Here is a 24,916-nt window from a genome sequence, read left to right as displayed (position 1 = left end):
ACGGCTGTTGGCAAGTCACCAATAAATCCTTTTTTTCTCATAGAAATGAAATGTCTTAATCTGATCACCATATTTAATAAAAATAAACATTATTAGAGGTGATTAACAACAACAACGGTAAGATGTGCCTTATCTCAATCAAAATATATCAGCTTATTATTTGTTGTTCACATTTTAGAACACAGCTATGAGAACAAAAGTGTGTGTGTGAGAGGGGGTGAATACACAGCAGACCGACACACTGGAGGATGCTCAGAATAATGAAGAAGCTTCACATGGCGACAGAAAAAGAATCAGCTGATTAAAGAAATAACTGTCCCATGTCTTCAGAACACACGTCAGTAGTGGGGCTCACATTGAAGTGATGTGTGTAGTCGGATTCATAATGGAAATGCTGCAACAGAAAAGGGTTGGGGGGGGGGGGGGGGGGGGCTGTGCATGAGGCGGTGCAGAGTACAGGCTGCATGTGGCCTCACTGTGAGGATCAGTGGTGATGCTCCCATCATTCACCATGAGCACACTCCTCCTCTCCACTCTACTGGGCTGACAGTCATGTGACTTCCATGTCTGTTTCAAGTCTGAAGAGCGTCCTTAAGCTCCACTTCCTTCAGTGTCTCTGTCCGACTCCTCAGTCCTCTCGCTCCGCTTCACCTCCCTGCAGTGATTTGTTGCAACGGCATACATCGCGTTATTGTGACCCCTCCTCCCCGCTGACGGCTGCTTGCTGCTGTTTGGTTTTTGGTATAGAAAGTGAGAAGGTTGCAGGTTGGCATTATTTTGGTTGAAGTCTCTTCAGTGGGCCAACAGGAAGGGGAGGAGTTTATGCAGGAACAGGAGAGTGATGCAGAGGAGGGGGTCCATGGAGCTCATCAGATGGCAGCCTGGGTGAAAGACAAAGAAAGAAGAATATTACAAAGCCTAAATGACTGTTCTGAAGATCACACCGACAGTCTTTGATATGTGTCTGAAGAGCCATGCTAGCACCTCAGCTGGCTGTGACATCATCATGCCAACATTCTCTGTTGTTATGGGGGTGTAATGTTTACAAGAGTAATCCTCTTCTGCTACAACTACAATCGGATACATGCGCAGTGCATGGGCCGTGCACTGCTGCTGTGTAACCATAACCACTGTTAGCAAGCTAGCTAGAAATGATCGCTACCAGTACCAATCACTACAGAATGCTAAAATAACGGTATACAACAGATGGCTTCTTTGCGAGACCACTTTTGTCGTACGTACTTAAATAGATAAGAAAAAACATGTATAACATTTAATGTATAGTGCTATGTGAACTGGAGCAACCACCCTCACAGCTGTTCGCATAACTTCTGCAGAACTTCTCAACTTCATGAACATCTTAAGAGCACCATCCGGGTAATCATAGTGGATTTTGCCAAACATTGCACCGGTACACACTTACCAATGCAAGATTTAAAACAGCAAATGTTTCAAGTTATACGCAAATCCGGACACAGCATTAGCTTGATATGCTAGCAAGCAATCATTAGCACGTACAGCAAAACAGTTATTAGTTTAGCTGCTGCTAGCATGACTAACAATGAGACCATGGTGGGAACAGCTCGTGCGTTGCCCTGCTCTGTATATTTTTATGTATTTAGAATCAATATGTGCTGGATTTCAGAAAAACAAAAGCAGACTCTGGATTGTTTTAACTGTTGAAAATCATTTTTCTGTCAAAAATGTTTTATCAGCAGCTGGCTACTTAAGTTTAGGTAAGCTACAGCCCTAACCTCTTGAAATGAGAATGGCTACATACTGGACAAGACACGATGCCTCAGCACTGAGAGCAGACACGGAGGTTAAAGCTACGTATTAAAATGAACAAACATTCTGTTCATTTCTGAACAGGCCAGAAACACACACAGTACCTAGGCTACGGATGCATTCATGTGGAGGGATGGCATTGCAGCTGATTTCACATCCTCCTGATCTAACATCAAAACGTCTTTACGTTTAACCCAGCATATCTCACTAGACTCTGTTAACCCGGTAAAAGCAGAGCACATTTCCCATAAACATGATTTGGGCCTTGACCCCAAAATGTTCAGATTGCACCTGACTATCCTTCCTGTCCACTCTGTGTGAGAATCAACTGTCCTACATTTTATTTTTAGGGTGTTTCAGAAAACGGACCCAGAATGAGGAGATAAAACCAGACCTGACGTAAACCCGGCAGACTGCGTTTTGAATATCTCTATCATAATCTCGCCGTGATAATCCTTCCACCACATTACAAACTGAATGAAATGAAATGTTATTTGTAAAGGTTAGTAGGAAACTAAATAATATATCTGTGTAAGGGAATGTGATTGTTGCGTCAACTACAGTGAGTTCACAGAAGATAATCGATCACTGTACATCCTGCAGGCCACAAGCAGAGGACTCTGATGGACTCAAACCCTGAACATCAGCTCAGAGGACTGGTGTGTTTGAGAAGGTTCAAATAAAGGTCACATAGGAACCTTTTATCCTGACACTTCACACTGCCAGGGAAGAATATTAGGGTTTTGTCTAAACCAGGTAACAGGGGCGCTGCTCCCTCTTACTAAAAATGCAGATGTTCCCTGTACCGTATTAAGTGATGCCAGAAAACAATATTTCTGTTGGTCAGAAACATGATGAGTCCAGAAATATGAAGATGGTTTCAGATGTCTGGTCAGACGTCAGAGACAGCTTTGTTTTTAAGGAGAATAAATAGGGGATGGATGTCCGGTGGGTCTGCCGGAGGACGAGTGGCAGGCAGCAGGCTGACACTGAAACTGAGATTTCTGAATTACATCCTTTCTTTCACTCTCCTTCTTTTTGGAGAGGAAGTAAAGAAACCGGAACTCTGGATTTATTTGTTGTTTGAGGTGCAATATATGACTCAGCCGCTTTAAGACATGAAGGAACTATTTTTCAGCTTCTCTCTACTATGCAGGATTTTCACCCGAAAGTGGGCAGGGCCATCATTTTCGCAAGAAGTGATTTTTCTAGAAAAAACTCTGGAAAACGATAATGAAAGCATTTATAAAGATCACCCTCACAAATTAATGTCACAGACAAACATCATGAACGTGCGTCAAAGTAAACAAGTGACAGAATGTTCCAACAGTGACCCAGTCCGAGGACCATCACGTCTGTGAGCCAATGAAAAGTCATACATTTGAATAACATATAAATCATATTTCACAGGAGAAAAAAGGTGATATACGTCTCCAACACATCACCAAACACAACAATCCAATCATTAACAGCTCATCGGCTTATTATAGGGCTGCCCCCAATTAGTCGACTAAATGTAAGTTGACGGAAAATGTATTTGTCGACTAATTTTTCAATAGTCTATCAGTCAAAATGACACTTGGTCATTGAGGTCACCTTGTTAGGCAGGAAATCCAAAGTGTGGGTCCTTCTGAGCAAGTAGGACATGCAAACTCCGCAGGCTAAAAGTCGCCATCGGAGCGCAGCTTCTTAATTAAAGCATCATCACAAAACATAGAGCTTAATTATCCTGACAGCGTGATTCTTCAGACTCGGAGGAAAAAAGCAATCATGCAGCAGCCTAGCCTTGTATCAACATATAGAAACCTATAATATATAATCATTCTGTGTTTCTGTTTCCTGTGTAGTATTGGGATGTTATATTCAGATAGGAATAACAGAAACTAGAAATAAATGTTAAATCCTCCTGCTTGTTCCAATGCGGACCGCTCCGTCAGCTGACTCTTTACACTTTCTTTGTGCAAAATGTTATTTATATTTCAAATAACATTACAGTTTTATTTTATATTTATGTGAAGCACAGCGTACCATGCTTATATAATAATGTTCTTGATCAGCCCTTGAAACTGAAACCATTCTGGGAGAAAAATGTATTATTAATAATCATATCACATCACGTACATCTGACGATTAGCTGACTAGATGACCATTAGGCGACTAGAAAATCTTTAGTCTAGGGCAGCCGTACTTTGTTAACATTTAATGTTAGCTGACATATGGAACCCTTTTCTGGACTATATTGGAGATGAGGGGGCCCAGGCCCTCCGAAGGGGTCTCTACGGACTAGCATGGACGGAGATTTCAAGGCATATTTCCATATAGTTTACATGTCTAACAAGCCTTTCTGTAATTGTTGTGTCTTATCACCCTCGGTGTTCACGTCTGTATATTCCTTCTACTGTTGTGCTGTCTTTGTCATTTTTTAATTTAAGTGATTTATTTACTTGTTTATTTTTATAATTGTTATCTTTTATTTCTCTTTGACCTAGTTTATTTATTTATATACTTTTTATTATTTTATTGCATGTGTGGAGAATGTGTTCTGTGTTTGGGATAAGTGGAAAAAAGGGGGTACATATTGCTGTCATGCTCCTCGATTGTGTTAAACTGTGAAAAATCAATAAATATATTTAATGTTAGCATTAAGTTGGGACCTACCATATTTCTGTCCTACCCTGCTGATGTTAACATATTAACATTTGGTATTGGTGTGTTTGTGTGTATACATTTCAGGTGTCACATAAAGAATGCATTCTTACTGAAATGTTGATGACTAACGAAAAGTACTGCTACAGTCTTTTTGTGTCGATGGGCAGACTTGCTCTTCAACCTACAGAGGTAACTGTCTTTTTTGGTACATTTGATCGCCCTAACCCTAACCTTAACCTAAATGACTGTGTTTGTGCCAGGCAACCGTTCAGAGCTACAGACAGCCAGGAATAAGACTGTGGGGATGGGGGAGGAGGGGGATCCGACTGGAACAAAAGCATGACCCATCACTGACAGTATGATAATAACATTTCAAACACCAGGTTCACCCTCAGTGCGCCTCTTCTCACAACTAAACACATGCAAACATCTTTGGCTCCTCTTCCTGCTATAAGACATTTTTGTTCCATGTGGGAACTTTGGAATAGCAAACTCTTCCCATCACGCACACACTAAAATATCCAATCAGGCGTATGCAATTGTCCTATGAAAATCTTTTGCAAACTCCTGCTGACGCCTTAGATCAGGGGTGTCCAAACTCAGCCAATTCAAAAAGTATAATGGAATATGGCCAACATCTCAAACTTGTGCTTGTGTTTTATTGAAGCTCTTAAATATATACAGTATGTATTACACAGTATTCATGTGATAATAAGGCCACATATTTGCATGATACGTTTGAAATAGACCCTTCATATTTATCTTTATTATAAGCAATCTGAGGCTTCTGTTTTAAGGAATGTGCTCCCAACACTTGTAACAACATAAATAAAACCCCCATAGAAAGCTGTGATGTAGGATAGTGAGGGGCCCAGCCCTTCCTATGTTTTTCTGTATGTGGTCATCAGTGAAAAAAGTTTGGACACCCCTGCCTTAGATAGATCTGATATTGATTTTCCAGGAAGCCCTTTTGCAGGAAATGTATGTTGTTAAATTTGGGCAAAGTCAACCAATGTGCACATTTTGTTATTATGAGAGACATCAGACATCATTCAGATTCATATTTCAATGGATGGGTGTAACATATTTCACACCTATCGATGAACTGAAGTGGGAAGATTTGCATCCCAAGCAACATTTTATTAGTTTGTCTTTGAACAATATGAATTCCTATCGTAGACCGTCAACATCATAAACCTCCCAAAGAGTCAAGACTTCCGTTTCTAACAAACCATTCACACAAATACAATCGTTTTGATTCCAAATGACATCAATGAGCACTGCGTACATATTTTAATTACTGTTCTTATGTTACAAACAATCAAACTCCTAAGAGGCAATATAAAGTTACAGGATGTGAAAATCCATGGTTCACGTATCACCTTAAGCCTAATGTTGTCTGGGAAACAGCTGGGATATTCTTAGCAGCAGCCAGCAAACATAACCCAAAGTCATCTCTCAACCATTATTCAAGCAACCATCAGCCCTGCAAACATTACTCATCAAGCCGACATTCACCCACCATCATCATCCAGGGTTTTAGAATACTGATGCACACTAAAAACAGTTTGAAGGGGAGCTCATGGTTGGACATGTGCTGATAGAGTTGTGCAGCAACTGTTGGTTCAAGGATCAGACTGAGAAAAGGAAGCTTGGTGATGTCATGACCTGGATTTTTGAGTATAAGGGTGAACATTTTGATGCTAGAGGGCGCCATGCCATGCGTTCAAGAACTTTGGACTTTAACACTAAAGAAATCTAGGGACTAGGACCACAGATTGGGATGTAGAGTGGGGGTCATCGGTGAGGCGCAGTAGCTGGTGAATGGTTGTCAATGAGAGTGGAATAATAACGTGTCTTAGTCCAGAAAAGAGTTTCATTATTGGTCTTTACATGGTCCTGAAAGGCCTCAAGTCGGACATTGAGGCCTGATCTTTTATGGAGCCCCTCCCGCTCACAACTAGTGTCCTTCCTGGTGGAGAGTTTGGTTGTGAGTGCAAGTCAGGAGAAAGATGCTGTAGCTGTGGGTTTCAGGGGGGCCAAGAGAGTCAAGGCTGAGGGATAGGAGTGTATCTGAACTGTAGAGGGCTACCAGGTCATTTCCCATGGTAGAAAGAGAATCTGGGGAGGTTGTGTTACTCGAGGCAGATGGTTTGATCATGCAGGACACATCGGACTGATTGTTTACCCAAGAAACATATGAGGTGAGGTGTTGTAGAGTATTGTTGATGTTGATAGGTAGGGTTTCCTGTATTAGTCCTCATGACAGCAGAGCTGAATCCCTTCGTTAGAGTAAGAGCTGCGGTGTGAGTAGCTGGTGGAGAGGCTGCTCAGGATTATCCATCATGGATAGCAGATTGTTAGGTGTTCTTCTTTCCAACACCAATAGAGTCTGGTTTGCCGCTGATAACAGAGCCAGCATTAATGAGTTTATGAAGTCTGCTGGTGATGACGGCTCTGAAGTTGCTCCCTGGAAGACAACAGGAAAAATACAGTGTACTGGAAGATTCTGTACATACTGTGGCACATGCTGAAGGATCTCAGAGTGCTCATCCCCTTCTTATATAGAGCCTCAGTATTGGCCTTCAAGTTTAGTCTGTGGTCCCTTTGCACTCCCATGGTACCTGTTTACTCCACCACTTCAACATCTTCACCCTGAAGGCACAGGGGCTGCAGAGCTGTCTTGACTTCTGAAGCCAATCACCATCTCCATGGTCTCGGCCACATTTAGAAGCAGATGATTACTTCCATCCACCAGATTTTTGTAATTCTGCTCATTTAAATCTGTTTTATGCCCGACCACTGCAGAGTCATCAGAAACCTTCTGCAGGTGGCATGAACCAGAGTTCTACTGAAGGTCAGTGGTGTAGAAGGTGAAAAAGAGAGGAGACAGCACAGTTCCCTGTAGCGCTTGTGTATTGTCAAACTGCATAGCAGACAGAACATCCCCCAACTGAATGGACCGTGGTCTGTCTGTCAGGTACTTGATAATCCAGGAGATGGTGCACGCATCTATCCTCATCGCCTGCAGCCTGGCACTCAATAAGCTGGATCGTGTTGAATGCACTGGAGAAATCAAAGAAGGTGATTGTCACGGTGCACCCCGATCCATCCAGGTACGAGTGTGCACGCTGCAGCAGGTAGATAATGGCTTTGTCTAATCCTGGTTCTCCAATACCTTCATCACATGGGATGTAAGAGCAACTGGTTCATATGATTGAGGAAAGATGGAGTCTTCTTCTAGTCGAAGCTTAAGATAGAGCCGAAGACAAGAGCCATTGGGAGCCCTGTCGACTCATCCGGTGTGAAAGAAAATCACATAAAAATAAGGGGATATGTAGTTCTGGAAGTCCTTCAACCATGATGTCAAAACCACGACCCATGGACTGTGACTTCTGTATGTACACAGAACCTGAAGCTGTGGTCTTATTTAGAATCACAGTCATGCTGATGGTGCCATGTAGTTAGGCCTCGAAGGTCAATGTGATGATGGTGTGGGTGAGTAGTGCGTTCTATAGATACTGAGTCAGATATTGTGGAGGGGACGACACTGTCAACTAAGACCGAGGGCCTCAGATTGTCCGAACACACACATGGTTTGCTGTGTATTTGTCAGCCGGCCAGCTGTTCACTTCCTGCTCAGCAGCAACACACTCAGAGTCTGGCTGTTAAACCTAGCAAAAGTGACTAAGCAACACCCCCGCAGATGAAAAACGAGAAAATGAGAGTAAATTTAAGGCACCTGACAGCTTATCTCTACCGCCCACCAGCCACAACTCTCCCTTCCTCCCTTATTAATTGTTTCTGCCAGTCAGTCAGATGACTTTGCAGAAAGTGACAGATGCCTGCATTTATTTCTCACACCATTGCCTGGTGTTAGAGAGGATGAGGCAGTGGAGGCTAAAGCAGGCTGAAGTAATCTTTCAATTTTGCCGCACTTCCTAACCTTCATCTGTTGTCAAATACTGAGGGCAGCTCAACTTGGAAGGGAACAGGGAGGACAAACTGCCAAAGACAGGTTCCTCCATGTATTCAGTCAATAGTGAAATGTCAGCTAGCCTTAATAGCCTAAAATGTATTGGTTAAAGGTGAGACAAACATCAGTAGTCTGGCCGACATTTCACGTTAGGTATGAAAGTATCTGCTCCCGCTGCAGTATTTATCAGGAGCAGATTTAGGTTCTAATCTGCAGTTGTTGTATCTACTCAATTTATAAAATGCTTATTTTAAAACAACAGTAGTTAATAATACGTTGCCCTGATGTACATTTCACACTAGACTGAATTGCAATTACATTTATTTTTTATTTTTTAAAGACTACATTTACATAGTCAAAAGGATCATTTTGTTCAGCCTCACAGTGGTGCTGGGTGGTAAATGTGTTTATTGGTCCCGCCCTCTGGCCATAAACTCACACAACTTCCAAATCTTAAAACCAAGCAACATCTCTTTGTTTATTGGAGTGAATTTGTCTGATTCAAGTAATTAAAATGCCTCCAAAACATTGTTTTTGTAATTGTTACAATGTCTATAACATGTACATAATTAATTATTGTGGAATACATTCATCACATTTTATTTTGATTTATTTGATTACATTTTACATTGCAATATTACAACATTTCCATAAAAACGTAAAACATTTGAAAACTCTTTCATTTCTGCACCAGAGGCTTCCTGCAACGACATCTGAAAGGTAAAAAAATAAAAAATGCTAATATTTTTCTATATTTGGGCTTTACAGGGTTAATAAACAACTGATGTCATAAACAGACCTCTATCATCATCAGGCAACTACGCCAGATTACAAATCCCAGTTCCAGAGATCATTTTAAAGACTTGAAAGACTTGATTTGAATGATGCAACGGTTATGCAACCTTTCATTAAAGTAGAGACAACTGGTCATCGCTCGGTATGTAACACTCGCTCAGCCAGAGCACTGCTGAGGCACCAAAGAGCCTTATGGTCCTGCTCAGGGTGCTGTGCTGCTGCGGCCCGTCACTCTGACATCTCTTGTAAATGAAAATGACATTTCATAAATTTAGCTTAAGGCTTCACAACGAAATGGTTGGCTGTGTTTCATCCAGCTGCATATAGAAATGCAGCGGCGGTGCAGGAGATTGAGGACAGTGGGACTCGTGTTGGCTGCTTCAACTCCCAACTCAATGTGAGGGGGGGTTGGCTGAACTGAGTTTCAACCAAACGCTGGTTCATCCTCCACTACTGGAACCCACTGTGACAGAGCCGTCAGCAGTGACTGACCTGTGACTACAACAGACACTTTCTCTTCCTCTGTGGGCAGTTCAGATGTTCACTAATGATGAACAAATACATTTAAATATTTAGAGCAGGGGTGTCCAAACTTTTTCACTAAGGGCCGCATACAGAAAAAACAAGGGCTGGGCCCCTCACGTAAGTTAATTTATACGTTAGCAAAATCAGTAGTAGTATCCAGTAGTATCAATGTAGGTAAATCATTCTTGATAATTCAATATGCTCTAAGGAAAAAACAGCCTACATCACAGCTCTCCGTAGGGTTTCATTTGTTGTGGTACAAATTGTGTTAGCAGCTCATCCCTTAAACAGAAGCCTCAGATTGTTGATAAAGGGGGAATATGAAGGTTCTATTTTAAGCTTACTATGTAAATAACTTATTGGGCTTTTTTTACCTACTAATATTGACTGATTTATTTTTGAAAAGCGGGATTATTAACACCTGAATACCATGTAATATATTTTTACATATCCATATAAGAACTACAATATAAGACAAGTTTCATGTGTGGGCCATATTCCATTATACTTTTAGAAATTGCTGCGGGCCGATTCAAAATGGACAACGGGCCACAGTTTGGACACCCCTGATTAGAACAATACAGGAGGTCAGCGTGGAGCGCTGACTCTGCTGGGGGGGGTGATTCCTATATTTTGAATAATTGTGTATATGTTAATTATCAAAGGAAAAGAAAAAGCATCCAATCAATGAACTACAAGCACATGAACATACTGACGACTATATGTTCTTATGACTTCAGCTCCACCCTCTCAAACAACATTTCACTGGACACCATTTGGATCTTCACTACAATTTGAAATTCAATTATGAGAGACTTCAAATAAACAATTGGGTAGACAATGTAGACTGTTAAAGCCCAATCACTCTCATATCTTCTGGTCATGTGTGAAAATACACTGCCCAGCCAAAAAAAAGATCACACTCTAATATTCGTTGGACCGCCTTTAGCTTTGATTACGGCACGCATTCGCTGTGGCATCGTTTCCACAAGCTTCTGCAACGTCACAACATTTATTTCTGTCTTGCATTAATTTTTCGCCAAGATCTTGTATTGATGACGGGAGATTCAGACCATTGCCCAAAGTCTTCTCCAACACATTCCAAAGATTCTCAATGAGGTTCAGGTCTGGACTCTGTGGGGGCCAATCCATGTGTGAAATGATGTCTCATGCTCCCTGAACCACTCTTTCACAATGTGAGCCCGATGGATCCTGGCATTGTCATCTTGGAACATGCCCGTGACATCAGGGAAGAAAAAGTCCATTGATGGAATAACCTGGTCCTTCAGTATATTCAGGTAGTCAGCTGACCTCATTCTTTGGGCACGTTGCTGAACCTAGACCAGACCAACTGCAGCAACCCCAGATCATAGCACTGCCCCCACAGGCTTGTGACCTTTTTTTTGGGCCGGGCAGTGTACAAGCATTTTGGGTCAGGGTTCCTCAGACTCTGGAAGAGATTTTAAGTTATAAGTTTCCTTTTGAGCCCAGGATCATGTACCTGGGTTTGATTCTGGATGGTACAATAAGAAAGGAAGACATCTAACATCCTTATGCTCACAGCTAAAAAGGCCATCACAAGGAACTGGTTAAAAAGTGACCCACCTGGAGCAGGTCAGTGGCTGGACATTGTGGAAGAAATGTAGACTAAAAAAGAGCTCTGTGTACAACGCTGGGGAAAATGGACTGTATACAAAGACAACGACAGGCTGTAAATCTGGAGAGTAGTCCCCTGCTCTGCTTTTTTTGTTTTCTTTTTCTATGTATGTGTGTGTGTATGTTATTCTTGAAAACAACAATAAATAAAGAGTTCAAAAAAAATTCTTAGAGAAATATAACATCTTCTGAAATGTTCAGCCTTGTAACAGGGACACGTGAGCACACAGGACAGCGTGTATCAGCACTGTCACGGAGTTGAATTGAACCAAACAAGATGAGCCTTGAAGGGGTCACGCTCGAGAGTCCCTCACAATGAGGCTTCTGACTGTGAGCTTTTATGTGCTGAGTCAGTAATCACCCAGAACAGCACTAACAGATGTATGTTACATAAATGAACAGTGGACACATGGCTTCACAAATACTTTGTTAATCATTGCTTTGGTTTGGGCTTACTGAAAATTGCATGGATAGAAGAGGATGACATCTGTGTGCGGCAAAAAAACCAGCTCTGGATTTATTACAGTTTTCTTCTTTATGGAGGGCTTGGCTGCTGGGGGGGTTGCCTCTCCTGTTGGGCATTTCACCTAAAAATTGAATGAATGATGACACTGTGGTCCTGTGCTGTCTATTGACTGGATGCTGTATTGAACATTAGGCAATTGCAAACATGTTGCAGCATTAACTTTTTGTCTATAATCAGGGTTTTTTTTTTATTACAACATAGCGGCCTGGAATTCTTGCATGCCTCTGCAGCTGCTGGGTGTGCATAAGGAGGACAGCACAGGGATGTGACGGCCAGCTTTGCAGAGGTAACCACGTACAGCTGATCGTGACCAAAGAAAGGATATGGTCATTGTATTCAAAAGAACAAGGACTGCTGCTGATCTCATTGGCATGCTGGGAGAGGAGGAGCAGGATGAGTATCTGGACGGAGTTCACCTTGACAACAGACTGGATGTATAACGCTGAGGCTGTGTTCATGTGAGGACAGAGCAGGGTCTCCCCTCAGGGCTTGCAGTGTGCTCTCAGTCTCTCTGCTGGAGCAGTTGGCATTAGGGCTGGTCGATAAATCGAATATGCTTGATGTATGTTTTTTACGTACGTGTATCAAATGACTAAAAGCTTATTGTAGAAAAATGACTATTACAATGTCTTTTGGAATGTTTTTGTAGTATCAAAGCAGTGCTCTGTTCATTTAAATGTGAAAGCGATACAATTGTTTTCATTGATAAATAATCCTAATGATTATGATGCCTATATTAATATTTCTGTAATTATCATTTTGGCCATAATAGTGCAGGAATTTGTATTCAGCAGGTGCACATGTAGTTGATTTTCACTTTCTGTAATTAGATTGTGAGGACATGGTCATTGAAAACACCTCCTTGAAAAGTAATGGAAAGGTTTGGATATTGGAAAAGATATGTGGATATTATCTCAATATCGTCACATGTGAATGAATCAAAGTCTAATGAAACTATTCTTTAAATCTTATATTTGATACGGATAAACAGGTTAGGGATGACATCATGAAGAGCCCGCATGTCTTATGATAAAGATCATCATGCTGGTGTTAGATGGAAAGTGATTTCAAAGTATCTCCAATTATATTGTGTCACAGTGTATAGACAAAAATGCATGGAGCAGATGCAGCCGTCTGCTTTATTTGTACCTTTCCTGATTAAAGTGAACAGTTCACTGTTTCCAAGTGTCTCCAATCACTGACAAAAAGAACACATGAGTTCAACTCAGTGTGGAACAACCTGGCACATTATCTGCAGGATTATGTACAGGTGAGATCTTAAAGAGTCCTCTCCTGCTGATGTTCAGGTGTCTATCAGTATGTAGTGTCTCTACTTTAAAGAGTCCTCTCCTGCTGATGTTCAGGTGTATATCAGTATGTAGTGTCTCTACTTTAAAGAGTCCTCTCCTGCTGATGTTCAGGTGTATATCAGTATGTAGTGTCTGCACTTTAAAGAGTCCTCTCCTGCTGATGTTCAGGTGTATATCAGTATGTAGTGTCTCTACTTTAAAGAGTCCTCTCCTGTTGATGTTCAGGTGTCTATCAGTATGTAGTGTCTCTACTTTAAAGAGTCCTCTCCTGCTGATGTTCAGGTGTATATCAGTATGTAGTGTCTCTACTTTAAAGAGTCCTCTCCAGCTGATGTTCAGGTGTATATCAGTATGTAGTGTCTCTACTTTAAAGAGTCCTCTCCTGCTGATGTTCAGGTATATATCAGTATGTAGTGTCTCTACTTTAAAGAGTCCTCTCCTGCTGATGTTCAGGTGTATATCAGTATGTAGTGTCTCTACTTTAAAGAGTCCTCTCCTGCTGATGTTCAGGTGTATATCAGTATGTAGTGTCTCTACTTTAAAGAGTCCTCTCCTGCTGATGTTCAGGTGTATATCAGTATGTAGTGTCTCTACTTTAAAGAGTCCTCTCCAGCTGATGTTCAGGTGTATATCAGTATGTAGTGTCTCTACTTTAAAGAGTCCTCTCCTGCTGATGTTCAGGTGTATATCAGTATGTAGTGTCTCTACTTTAAAGAGTCCTCTCCTGCTGATGTTCAGGTGTATATCAGTATGTAGTGTCTCTACTTTAAAGAGTCCTCTCCTGCTGATGTTCAGGTGTATATCAGTATGTAGTGTCTCTACTTTAAAGAGTCCTCTCCTGCTGATGTTCAGGTGTATATCAGTATGTAGTGTCTCTACTTTAAAGAGTCCTCTCCTGCTGATGTTCAGGTGTATATCAGTATGTAGTGTCTCTACTTTAAAGAGTCCTCTCCTGCTGATGTTCAGGTGTATATCAGTATGTAGCTGTCTTACTTTAAAGAGTCCTCTCCTGCTGATGTTCAGGTGTATATCAGTATGTAGTGTCTCTACTTTAAAGAGTCCTCTCCTGCTGAGGTTCAGGTGTATATCAGTATGTAGTGTCTCTACTTTAAAGAGTCCTCTCCTGCTGATGTTCAGGTGTATATCAGTATGTAGCGTCTCTACTTTAAAGAGTCCTCTCCTGCTGATGTTCAGGTGTATATCAGTATGTAGTGTCTCTACTTTAAAGAGTCCTCTCCTGCTGATGTTCAGGTGTATATCAGTATGTAGTGTCTCTACTTTAAAGAGTCCTCTCCTGCTGATGTTCAGGTGTATATCAGTATGTAGCGTCTCTACTTTAAAGAGTCCTCTCCTGCTGAGGTTCAGGTGTATATCAGTATGTAGTGTCTCTACTTTAAAGAGTCCTCTCCTGCTGATGTTCAGGTGTATATCAGTATCTAACGTCTCTACTTTAAAGAGTCCTCTCCTGCTGATGTTCAGGTGTATATCAGTATGTAGTGTCTCTACTTTAAAGAGTCCTCTCCTGCTGATGTTCAGGTGTATATCAGTATGTAGTGTCTCTACTTTAAAGAGTCCTCTCCTGCTGATGTTCAGGTGTATATCAGTATGTAGTGTCTCTACTTTAAAGAGTCCTCTCCTGCTGATGTTCAGGTGTATATCAGTATGTAGTGTCTCTACTTTAAAGAGTCCTCTCCTGCTGATGTTCAGGTGTATATCAGTATGTAGTGTCTCTACTTTAAAGAGTCCTCTCCTGCTGATGTTCAGGTGTATATCAGTATGTAGTGTCTCTACTTTAAAGAGTCCTCTCCTGCTGATGTTCAGGTGTATATCAGTATGTAGTGTCTCTACTTTAAAGAGTCCTCTCCTGCTGATGTTCAGGTGTATATCAGTATGTAGTGTCTCTACTTTAAAGAGTCCTCTCCTGCTGATGTTCAGGTGTATATCAGTATGTAGTGTCTCTACTTTAAAGAGTCCTCTCCTGCTGATGTTCAGGTGTATATCAGTATGTAGTGTCTCTACTTTAAAGAGTCTCTCCTGCTGATGTTCAGGTGTATATCAGTATGTAGTGTCTCTACTTTAAAGAGTCCTCTCCTGCTGATGTTCAGGTGTATATCAGTATGTAGTGTCTCTACTTTAAAGAGTCCTCTCCTGCTGATGTTCAGGTGTATATCAGTATGTAGTGTCTCTCCTGGGACATGTCTCCATGCTTTAATGTTCAAACATCCCTTTATTTCTCTCATACTGTCTGTGCTACAATGTGTGGGAGCGTTTGTGACAATAAAAGCAAAAATGTAATGTAGTGAAAGAGAGAAACTCCCTCTGGATGGACTACAGGGATTTTAACCTTTGTATACCATTACATGCACAGAAACCTATATAAAACATTACAGGAGAGGGGAAAACCCCAAAAAGCAGACTATGGCGTCTTTGAATAAAAACATAATAATATTGCATATTAAAGCGGCAGATATGCTCCTAAAATGTTCATACATGTACATATGTATACAACTACTGTTGAAATCTATATATTTACTGTTATTATTACTTCTGTTCATGTTTGTTTCTAGATTTGTATTTATTCCTTTTTAACTCATCAATGCCTTGTAAACATGCTGCTGTAACAAAACAGCTGTCCAATTTGGGATCAATAAAGAATCTGATCTGATCTCTGTCAGACATCCGTAACAGAGGGCTGCACACTCTGCCGGAACCCAGCTGTGCACACAGTGTGTTCTGATCCAGCAGGTTCAGGAGGCACAGAGCAGAACCAATATCACCTCTAATGCTCCAAACACTCAGAGTGCTCTCAGTGTGTGAGGAGTCTCCGTCCTGCAGAGCGCCTGAGAGCTGTCTGCTTCAACACAGCGGCTGACAGGGCTGCTCCAGTCCAGAACGAGTTTTAATTATTCATAAGTGCGCTTCATCGAACAGAACTGGGGCAGGTCGAAGAGCTATGGGGAGGTAGATTACAAAGATTCATCCAACCCCCCCTGTTCCTTCACCCTTCGCTGTGCCAGCTGCCTGATTTGAAAAGATTTGGAAAGTGTGCCAGAGGTGTGGCCGGGTCATGTGAGGAGATGATGGAGATCTCTGAGCTGGGTGATCCCTGATGCTCTACCAAAACCACAACTGTATGAAGGAATGTAGCTTTTAGGATAAGTGATTCTCTCATGAGAAGCATATATATGGGAAATTTGTCACTACAGGTCTCAACATATTTAAATATGGACATAACACAACTTATATCACAAACAACTTAAAGCCCTCCTATAAACTATAACTCTCTTTTTTCAAAGATGGCTGAATGAAACACACAGCAGTGAGATCAGAGTAATTCCAGAATGATCAGATGTTATAATATGCAAGTACTCAGTGTCCAATAAAACGTTGATATGTATATATTTTCCTTATATGTTTTTTTTTATGTGCAATGCCTTGTAACCGCTGCTTAAGTATACCTAATGTAATCTGATCTAAACTCGGTCAGACATCTCTAATAACAGGCTGCACGTACGGGTCCCTGTGAGGAGCCTCTGAATGATACCGCCACAGCTACAAAAGAGCATAATTCATTCTGAATATAAATAAATAAATACATATGCAAAATGGCTCCAGCACCGTCCACAACAACGAGACAAAGAGACACCGTGTTTGTCTCACTGAAACAGCACGAGCTCAGACATGAGCGAGTGAGACAGATGAAGGTGAGACAGATGCAGCAGTCTGCTCATGTCTGCTTGAATCACCAGCTTCCTCCCTTCTGCCACCACCAGGGGTCACTGTGGCTCTGTTCCCTCTCCCCTTCCCACTCACACTCACCCGCTCCCAGCTGCTGGCGGAGGATGGCTGCGTTCCTCTGCAGGGGGGAAGCCGAAGACTTGGCCACAGAGGAGGTGGTGGTGGAGGAGACTGAGGGGAGAAGGCCGGGCTGGGCCTGCTGATGCACCCGCTGCTTCCCCTGCCCTGACCTATGACCCCTTGTCAGCTCCTGTTCGGGCTCTGAGGTGGCCCTCCCCGCTGGGCCCCCTCCCAGCGCCGTGTTGGTGTTCCTCAGCGGCCAGCGGTTCTGGATGTGTGACACGGCCTCCTCGGCCACCATGCCGTCCCCCAGCGACACATGCAGCATGGCGTGAACTGTAAAATCCTGAGACTCGTCCGCCCACAGGTCCGACACACGGCACTCGTACACCCCCTCCTCGTCCTTCTTTACCTTGGACAGGCTGAGGCGGTGGGAGATGGCGTTGCCCTGGACACGCACGGTCTGGATACGGGCAGAGGAAGAAGGAAACACTGAAAGGTGGCAACGTCAGCTACGTTCATAGTCTAATACTAGCTTTTTACGTCTGGCAATTGCATTTACGCTTCAAAATTCATAAAGGACGTGGAGAATATGAATATAGAGATGCAGCTTTTGTGGTTTCACTGTTTACAAAATGTGTTTGGGTGAAACAAACCGTTAAAAAATATTGTCAATTAGGTATTTTTTTCACAGAAAAGGGTAACTGGTTGAAATAACCCAAAGAAATTCAGTCATTTCAGATCCCAAATGATGCATAGAAAACAGTCATGGTTATATCAAACCTCGCAATAATAATGTTTTTTTATTTGCTAGATTATGATTCTATTAAATAAACAAACATTATTATTGCTTATAATACTGATCTGTCTGTCAAATTGCTGTTGGTTTATCCTGCTGAACAAAACATTTCCCACAGAGCTTATTTAGTGCAATTTTCTGAAATCCAATGGAAAAATCCCATTGCTCTTGGTAAAGGGTGAGGCTAACTTTAGAGTTGGCCTACAACATTATGTCATCACTGCAGCAAAACATGCAACCAAAGCTGAACCTGCCCCAGCCTGTTGACATAATCCTGACATTAAGAAGGGCTGATGCTGGGTCGGTAGGAGACTAAATTCCTGGGTGAATAGAAGTCACAAAAACAAATGAGTATTAATATGCATAATAACCATCTCTTTAACTTCTGAGACGCCAAGATTAATCTTTCATTAACAGGAATGTATATATGTTTATTTGTCATTAAAGAGAACACAGCCTTTTTCCGCCATAAAAAACACTCTGGGTCACCCTGACAAAGTCAGAGCCACCAGCCTCAGGATGGGATTGAGCCTTAATTTAAAGAGACCACTGGAGCATTACCAGTTACTCTTGTTTTATTATTTATAGGTATGTCTTTGATATATATTGTTTTTGTATTCTATAAACTACTGACAACATATCTCTGTTGGAATTCAACAGACACTGGAATGGCTGCCATACATCTTTAAATAAAGATGTAAGAAGAATTTGGAATGGTTTCTACATTTTTCCAGATCTGTATGTCAATTAATATGAACATCAATTATCCAATCATAATCCTCGAGAAAAAAAAGATGACTATTAGACACTTGAGTGTATGCAGTCAGGTAAGTGGACACTTACACTTATTTTTGTGGCTTCCCTTGGAACGACCTGAAAAAAAGAAAGCTTTGTTAATCACATGTACTCAAACATGTCCACCAATCAGCAGGGCATTAGCCGTTGCATTAGTAAGAGATTCACATTATTAGCAACATTATCATGTGATTGTTTTTTCCTTTCGTGCAGAGAGCATACGGCGTGAGCAGAGCTGGCTGCGTACATTTCTCAAAGACGCCATTGATAACCTCTCTCTCTCTCTCTCTCTCTCTCTCTCTCTCACACACACACACACACACACACTTCCTACCCCCGCTGAATGTCTTAATGTGCTTAAACCGCAGAGGAAACGCTACGGATGTGATTGTCCCTGACTCCTCTGACAACTGAGAAGGACTGATTTGTCATGCTGGAGGGAAAAGAAAATTCCCCCTGCCACAATATTCTATCATGGCGGTTTTATGCAGCAGACCTGAGAGGAATGTAATAGTGTTGAAAACCAACAAGTGCCCTTTCAGCAGCCAGAAAGCCACCGCCACGGGGGGGAACGCTCAGGATGCATAGACAAAAGCATCACTTTCAAACACTGGGATCCTTACTTTTAAAAAATAGGAAATGCAAAAGATTAAAGAAGCTGTCGGCAATAAATATAGAAACTGTCCAAATGTGTGCAGCCTGTTGATCTACCGTTACAGGCCACTGCTAATGCATGCTGATCTCTGACAGATAAACATGAAGACATCCTCCACTGCTAGGTCAGATCTGCTTTAAAGATGCAGCACTTCAGGTATGCAGATCCTAAGAATATACACACTGTCACTAACAACACACACACACACACACACACACACACACACACACACACACACACACACACACACACACACACACACACACACACACACACACACACACACACACACACGTTATGTTGAATTAACGTCAGGTGCTTGAGGTCAGTGCTGCAGGTACCTTGGCTCTGTTGGCCGGGGCGCTGATCTGCAGCTCATGAGGCAGATCTCCACGCACGTCCTCCTTCAGGTACCACCACTGGATCTCAAGAGACATGGGGGCCGCGCTGGCAGCCTTGAAGGCGCAGGGCATCTCCACGTCCTCTCCCTCCCCCACACTCACATCTTTAGGGACTTCAGTAAATGCAGCTTCGGTATATGACGGGTAAAGAAACACAACACACCAGAAGCACATTAATATGAGTGGGATGGCATGGTAGAGATGCTGTATAAAACATAAGCCCAACAAACCAGAGTGCAGTAATCCATTACCCTGCCATCATGCAGACTCCCTCTATTTTAGGATCTCCTCCAATAGTCCCCATTAGCTGTGATTTATAGACTGAATGGATTTATGAGAGCACATCAGACATAGAAATGTGCCTCAGGCTTTATTTGATCAAATAATGGAGAGCAATCCTCCCTCTGTTCCATGATGCTGTGATGGGGGCACAGCTGGGTCATTCTGTGGTTTGTCAGGTTGATTTCCTGTCACAATTCTCAAGTATTCAATAATGGAAGAGACAAAAAACAGCCTTAGTTTAAAACTAGCAGGGTATGTTATATGCTGCAGACAGGTGGCATTTACTTTAAGTTCAAAAAGCCACGGTTTATTTATGACGTCAAATCATGTATTTCCCTTCTCCATTTGCTTCATCTGCGGGGGTTCACTTACCATTTGCACAAATCATAAAGGGCGAATTGAGGATGAAGTAATAAAGCAGGCTGTAGAGTCGCGTTTTTTCCATGTCACAATACGCCTGGTCACACTCAGCACGGACATTAGACGGTCATTGGACCTGGATGTGTTGAATCCTGTTAATGTTAAGTCAAATAAAATATAAATAACTCCAGATATGGCCACAGATCCAGAGGCAGCGGCTCAGCCAGGCAGCAGAAACACTCCGGAGATGAGTAAGAGCATCTTTAAACCATATTTCAGCTCAGAAACAAGAAGAACTGCTGTGATTCTACAGCCAAATGATGGAATAAGTTATTCAACCCTCCAGTAAATGCAATGGCTCCGTTAATCCGCACTGAGCGTCGTCTGGAAGTAGAGCGCGAACTTCCCGCTGCTCTCCCTCCCCAGCCCGCTGCTCTCCGGGCTCCGCTCCAGCACCCAGCACATCCCGATCTCTGCGCGGGAGAGACTGCAGCGGGGCCGCAGGAGGACTGCCTCGGCCCGGGGCTCACAGACCGGTGCTCAGAGACCGGTGCTCAAAGACCGGTGCTCAAAGACAGGTAGGATAGACAGAACGTCGCGGGTTTCCCTGTGTGATTCCCCCTCTCTCTTTTGGAAACTGCCACCGACCTGGAGCCTCCGCGGATTAGTGAGCGTCGCGAGCGCGTCGCGAGGAGGCGCGCTAAAAACAGTCCCCCCACCCACCTTCTGTCTCTCTCTGTCTCGCTCTCTCTCCATCAAACATAATATACAGACAAAACATTGGCATAAGGGGTACATAGGTACATACATAGTAGCTACAACAATATAACACAATTGTGATAAAAAACAAAAGGTAACATTTAAACATTTGTTTTGATTTTCTTATTTTTTATACTTTGAATAGTGCCATATTGTTACGAATCAAGTCCTTTATTCGTCTCAGAGGGGACGGTTACATTGTTACAGCAAAAGTCAAGACAGAGACCAAAAATAAAACACTATTAGAGAAAGGGAATGCACAGTACACATTCGGATAGAAAAGTAGCAGTAGCAACAGTATTTATAAAATAAATGAGGTGTTACAGGTTTGCTCCAATCTAGATATTGTTGTAATTCTATGTTCAAATGTGCACAATTTGGTTCAGTCAGTCCATCTCTTCTTGTGAACTTGATTTTTTAAATGTGTTGTTTCAATAAATATAAATATATATTTTGTCATTTAGGGATTATTATTTTTTTACTGAAAAGGGTAGCTGGTCCAAAAACAAAACAAAAAACTGCAGTGATTTCAGACCTCAAATAATGAATACAAAATTATATCATTTTCATTTTCAGTATTTGATAGTATAACCCTGATCCGTCTTGATCTCTCGGCTGACACCCCTGGAGCAAAAACTCAAGAAGCTCGGCTCTGTTTGATGCCTCATGACCATCCATCTTACTCTTGATGATTTCTGAAGTTTTCATTAAGCTTCAGGTCAGTCAAATGTCACTCAACAACTGCAGGATGACATTAAGTCATGGAAGCAGCCGAGGGGAAGTGCACATCGAGGACGATTCAAAACAGGCTCCTCAGGGCAGGGCTGGCATCCTGCAAAGATAGAGAAAAGAATCCTTCATCAATTGGAAGCAAAGAGGAGCCAGGCTGAGGGTTGCTGAAGATTGGAGTATAAGAGGACTGGAGAATGGTCATGTTTTATAATGAGACTCATTTCCAGCTTCCCCCAACAACTATGGTCTAATGATTTAACTTAACCCCTTGAAAACATCTGGAATCCTCACGATAAAGATCAATAGTCCCAAGTCATTAGTCAAAACTGAGCTGCTTCAATTTTTTTGCCCCAGGAGAGGCATTAAATCCGCCAACATCTACGTAAGTAAAGACTGGAGGAGCGGATTGTTAATCCGGGTTTCTGCCCAATATTGATTTCTGAACACTTCCTGTTTGAAAATGAATATGATATTGTTTCCTTCGTACTATTCAAGGCCTGAAACCACTGCATCTCTTTTGTTATTTGTAATTTTAAATATTAATTTTTACATTTTTGCAAAAACATTCTACATCAACATTTAGATATGGTATTTTGAGATAAATGTCAGTAATTTACAGAAAAAAACAAAAATGTTTAATTTATTCAAACACATAACATTATACAGTATAATGTCATGCTACGTTTGCTTCAATCATTACAGCACCACCTTCAAATCTGCTGCAGTGTACCAATGCAAGTTCAGTCAGACAACTCACGTGTTTCATTAATATGTTTATTAGAAACAGTATATAGTTTGGGTTTGGCGTCTAGGTTCGGGCCTCATCACTCCACATATTAACATAGAACATTGAGTGATGATTAGATAACTATCCCCCGAGCCCACAGGTGGAAGCTGGGGAGGAGCTGGGGTGGAAACAGTAGCAGCTCCAGCAGCGAGGCAGAGGGACGCAGATCCAACAGTTTAAATAGAGCGCCAGATTAGGAGACTGTTTGGTTGGTTGCAAGTGTGACGAGGTGCGTTATGTGCGAATGTATCATTGGTGCTCGAGTTGACTGCCTGAACTAGCTCGCAGGCTTCGCCCCATTAAGTAAAACTACATTTTGTTAAAAATGAAGTGTTATAAATCGGCCTATAAAAATACAGCCTTGTTCTTATGTAATGTTAGCTATTTGAATCTAGTGGCTGAATGATGACTTGTTTGGAGGTAACTATACCATCCACGTTACCTGGACACTTTTTTAGGAGTTACTAGTTAAAATAGCCAAATGTAAAGCTTGATTCAACACACATACAAAAAGCTTTCAAGGTCACGTATTATACTGTATTTCAACAATATATTATAGGTCTCAGATATATACAGAACATGTCTCTGACGTTTTTTGCTCAAAACACCAAACAGATCATTGTAGCATGCCATAATCCCCTGTTTCAGCCTTGTTCCAAAAGGGCTGATTCTGTGTCTATAGCTTTAAATGCTAGTGAGCTGCTGCTGACCACGCCAGTGTTTCGAACTCTACGCCCCCACCCGAGGGGCTCCATGGTCATGGTGAACACTGAGGAGGAGAGGCGTTTCACTATGTCCACCGGCTGAAACTCAGCGGTGCCAGGTTTTTGCAGCCTATACAGCAGTGTTTAGTCTTCTTAGACATCCTGCTGAAACCAGGGGACAAAAATACACAGACACCGAGAGGTGCTGCTGGACGTGATTCAAGTAAGGTTGGGGGGCTTACCGTGTTTGGTTTGTTGTTAATGCCGTACAACCCACAAATGACGTCAATAATGAATGTTACGTCACGTATGAACCGAAACCTAACTCACCCATTATTTGCAAAGGTTTCACATTCTTGGATCAGGAGGGAAAGAGAGACAACCTTTTTTGCTGACACTTTCTCTCTTTCCCTTACACACAGGGGAGACATATACAACTGTGGAAAAAATTGAGAGACCACTCCAGTTTTTTCAAATCTTTATCTTTACATGTATGGCAGCCATTGCTGTTGAATTCCAACACAGAGAGAAATTGCCAGAAGTTTAAAGAATACAATTGAAAAATAATAATTTCACTCAAATACAAAATAAAACAAGAGAAACTGATAATGCTGAAGTGGTCTCTTATATATATATATTCAATATATTAAAACGGCATTTTGCATAATAGGGGAACTTTAAGACGTTGAAGATAGCAAGCTAATGTTAGCATGAGTTAGCATGCATTCAAGTGCTAGATGAAGTTTTACACATTTCGAGGGTGGCTAAACATTAAATATCCATGCATCCTAATCGATAGATGTTTGCTTTATTTCTGTGACTGTAGGCCACAGCCATTTTTCCTCTGCCTCTGCCTCTGAATCTGGAAGCTATCAGGAGGTGGCACTGTCTAAATTACTATTCTCAAATGTTCATAGCCCACAGAAATTGCTAATTGAAATAAATAACAAAACCGTTTGCTTAGTATTAGCATGGTTTTGCACACACAGACAGCAACTTTGAAAATATTTCCCATCCTGACGGGGAGGGAGGGCTGGAGGTATCAAACGGAATATGGATTAGTACCAGCATGATAATATCTTCTGGATATGCTGAATAATGATGGGGATGTTAGGGATCAGAGTTGCAGTCAAATTGTCAGTTTAGCTTAGGAGGGTTCCTAACAGAGTGAAATAACCCAAAAGTACCTCAGTGGAGGATTCTCTAGATGATAAGAGAAGAGCTTTGAAACTTGCTTTATAATGTAATTTATTTTAGGAAACACTGGACCTTCCTTTATGAAAGGAAAGGAGAAAATACTGTCCCACAATACCTTGCAGCTGCGATATTTACCATGATACAACATTCGACCATTAATGCAAACAAACGATCGTGACGAGAAATGCGTATCATCTAAGTTACGGTGCTTATTAAGCATTTTACCGGGATTGTACTAGAATTCATGTGGATGAATATGTATTACTTTGATTTCAATTCCAACCTTGGTCATGAAGAAAATATTTTTCACCGTTGTCGACGTTCATAAAGCCCGGATCAACACCACCAAATCAGTACACCAAAGTATCTAGGTGTACTTTTAATAGTCTGCTGTACAGAAAATGGTAGTTTTCCTCAGGGAC

At 41.8% G+C, this 24,916-nt stretch overlaps 1 protein-coding gene across 1 annotated transcript; it reads right to left on the bottom strand.

Annotated features, from left to right (window-relative positions):
* Positions 1–20,964, bottom strand: vstm2b (V-set and transmembrane domain containing 2B). The gene is made up of 5 exons (XM_063882071.1): positions 20,328–20,964; positions 19,614–19,801; positions 18,666–18,695; positions 17,045–17,486; positions 1–881 (listed from the first exon to the last, which is right to left on the bottom strand). The coding sequence occupies exons 1-5, from the start codon at positions 20,398–20,400 to the stop codon at positions 793–795; spliced, it is 822 nt and encodes a 273-aa protein (XP_063738141.1). The 5' UTR covers positions 20,401–20,964; the 3' UTR covers positions 1–792.
* Positions 20,965–24,916: the final 3,952 nt, after the last annotated feature.

The sequence above is a fragment of the Eleginops maclovinus genome, chromosome 4 (genome assembly GCF_036324505.1).
Source record: "Eleginops maclovinus isolate JMC-PN-2008 ecotype Puerto Natales chromosome 4, JC_Emac_rtc_rv5, whole genome shotgun sequence".
Lineage (NCBI taxonomy): Eukaryota > Metazoa > Chordata > Actinopteri > Perciformes > Eleginopidae > Eleginops > Eleginops maclovinus.
This window is presented reverse-complemented; position numbering and strand designations above follow the sequence as displayed.

Excerpts from the sequence above, each read along its gene's own strand:
- vstm2b (XM_063882071.1), bottom strand. The coding sequence starts at position 20,400 with ATGGAAAAAACGCGACTCTACAGCCTGCTTTATTACTTCATCCTCAAT. Across the intron at positions 18,696-19,613 it reads CCCCGGCCAACAGAGCCAAG|GTCGTTCCAAGGGAAGCCAC; the intron begins GTACCTGCAGCA and ends TCTTTTTTTCAG. Across the intron at positions 17,487-18,665 it reads GGGAAGCCACAAAAATAAGT|ACCGTGCGTGTCCAGGGCAA; the intron begins GTAAGTGTCCAC and ends GCCCGTATCCAG.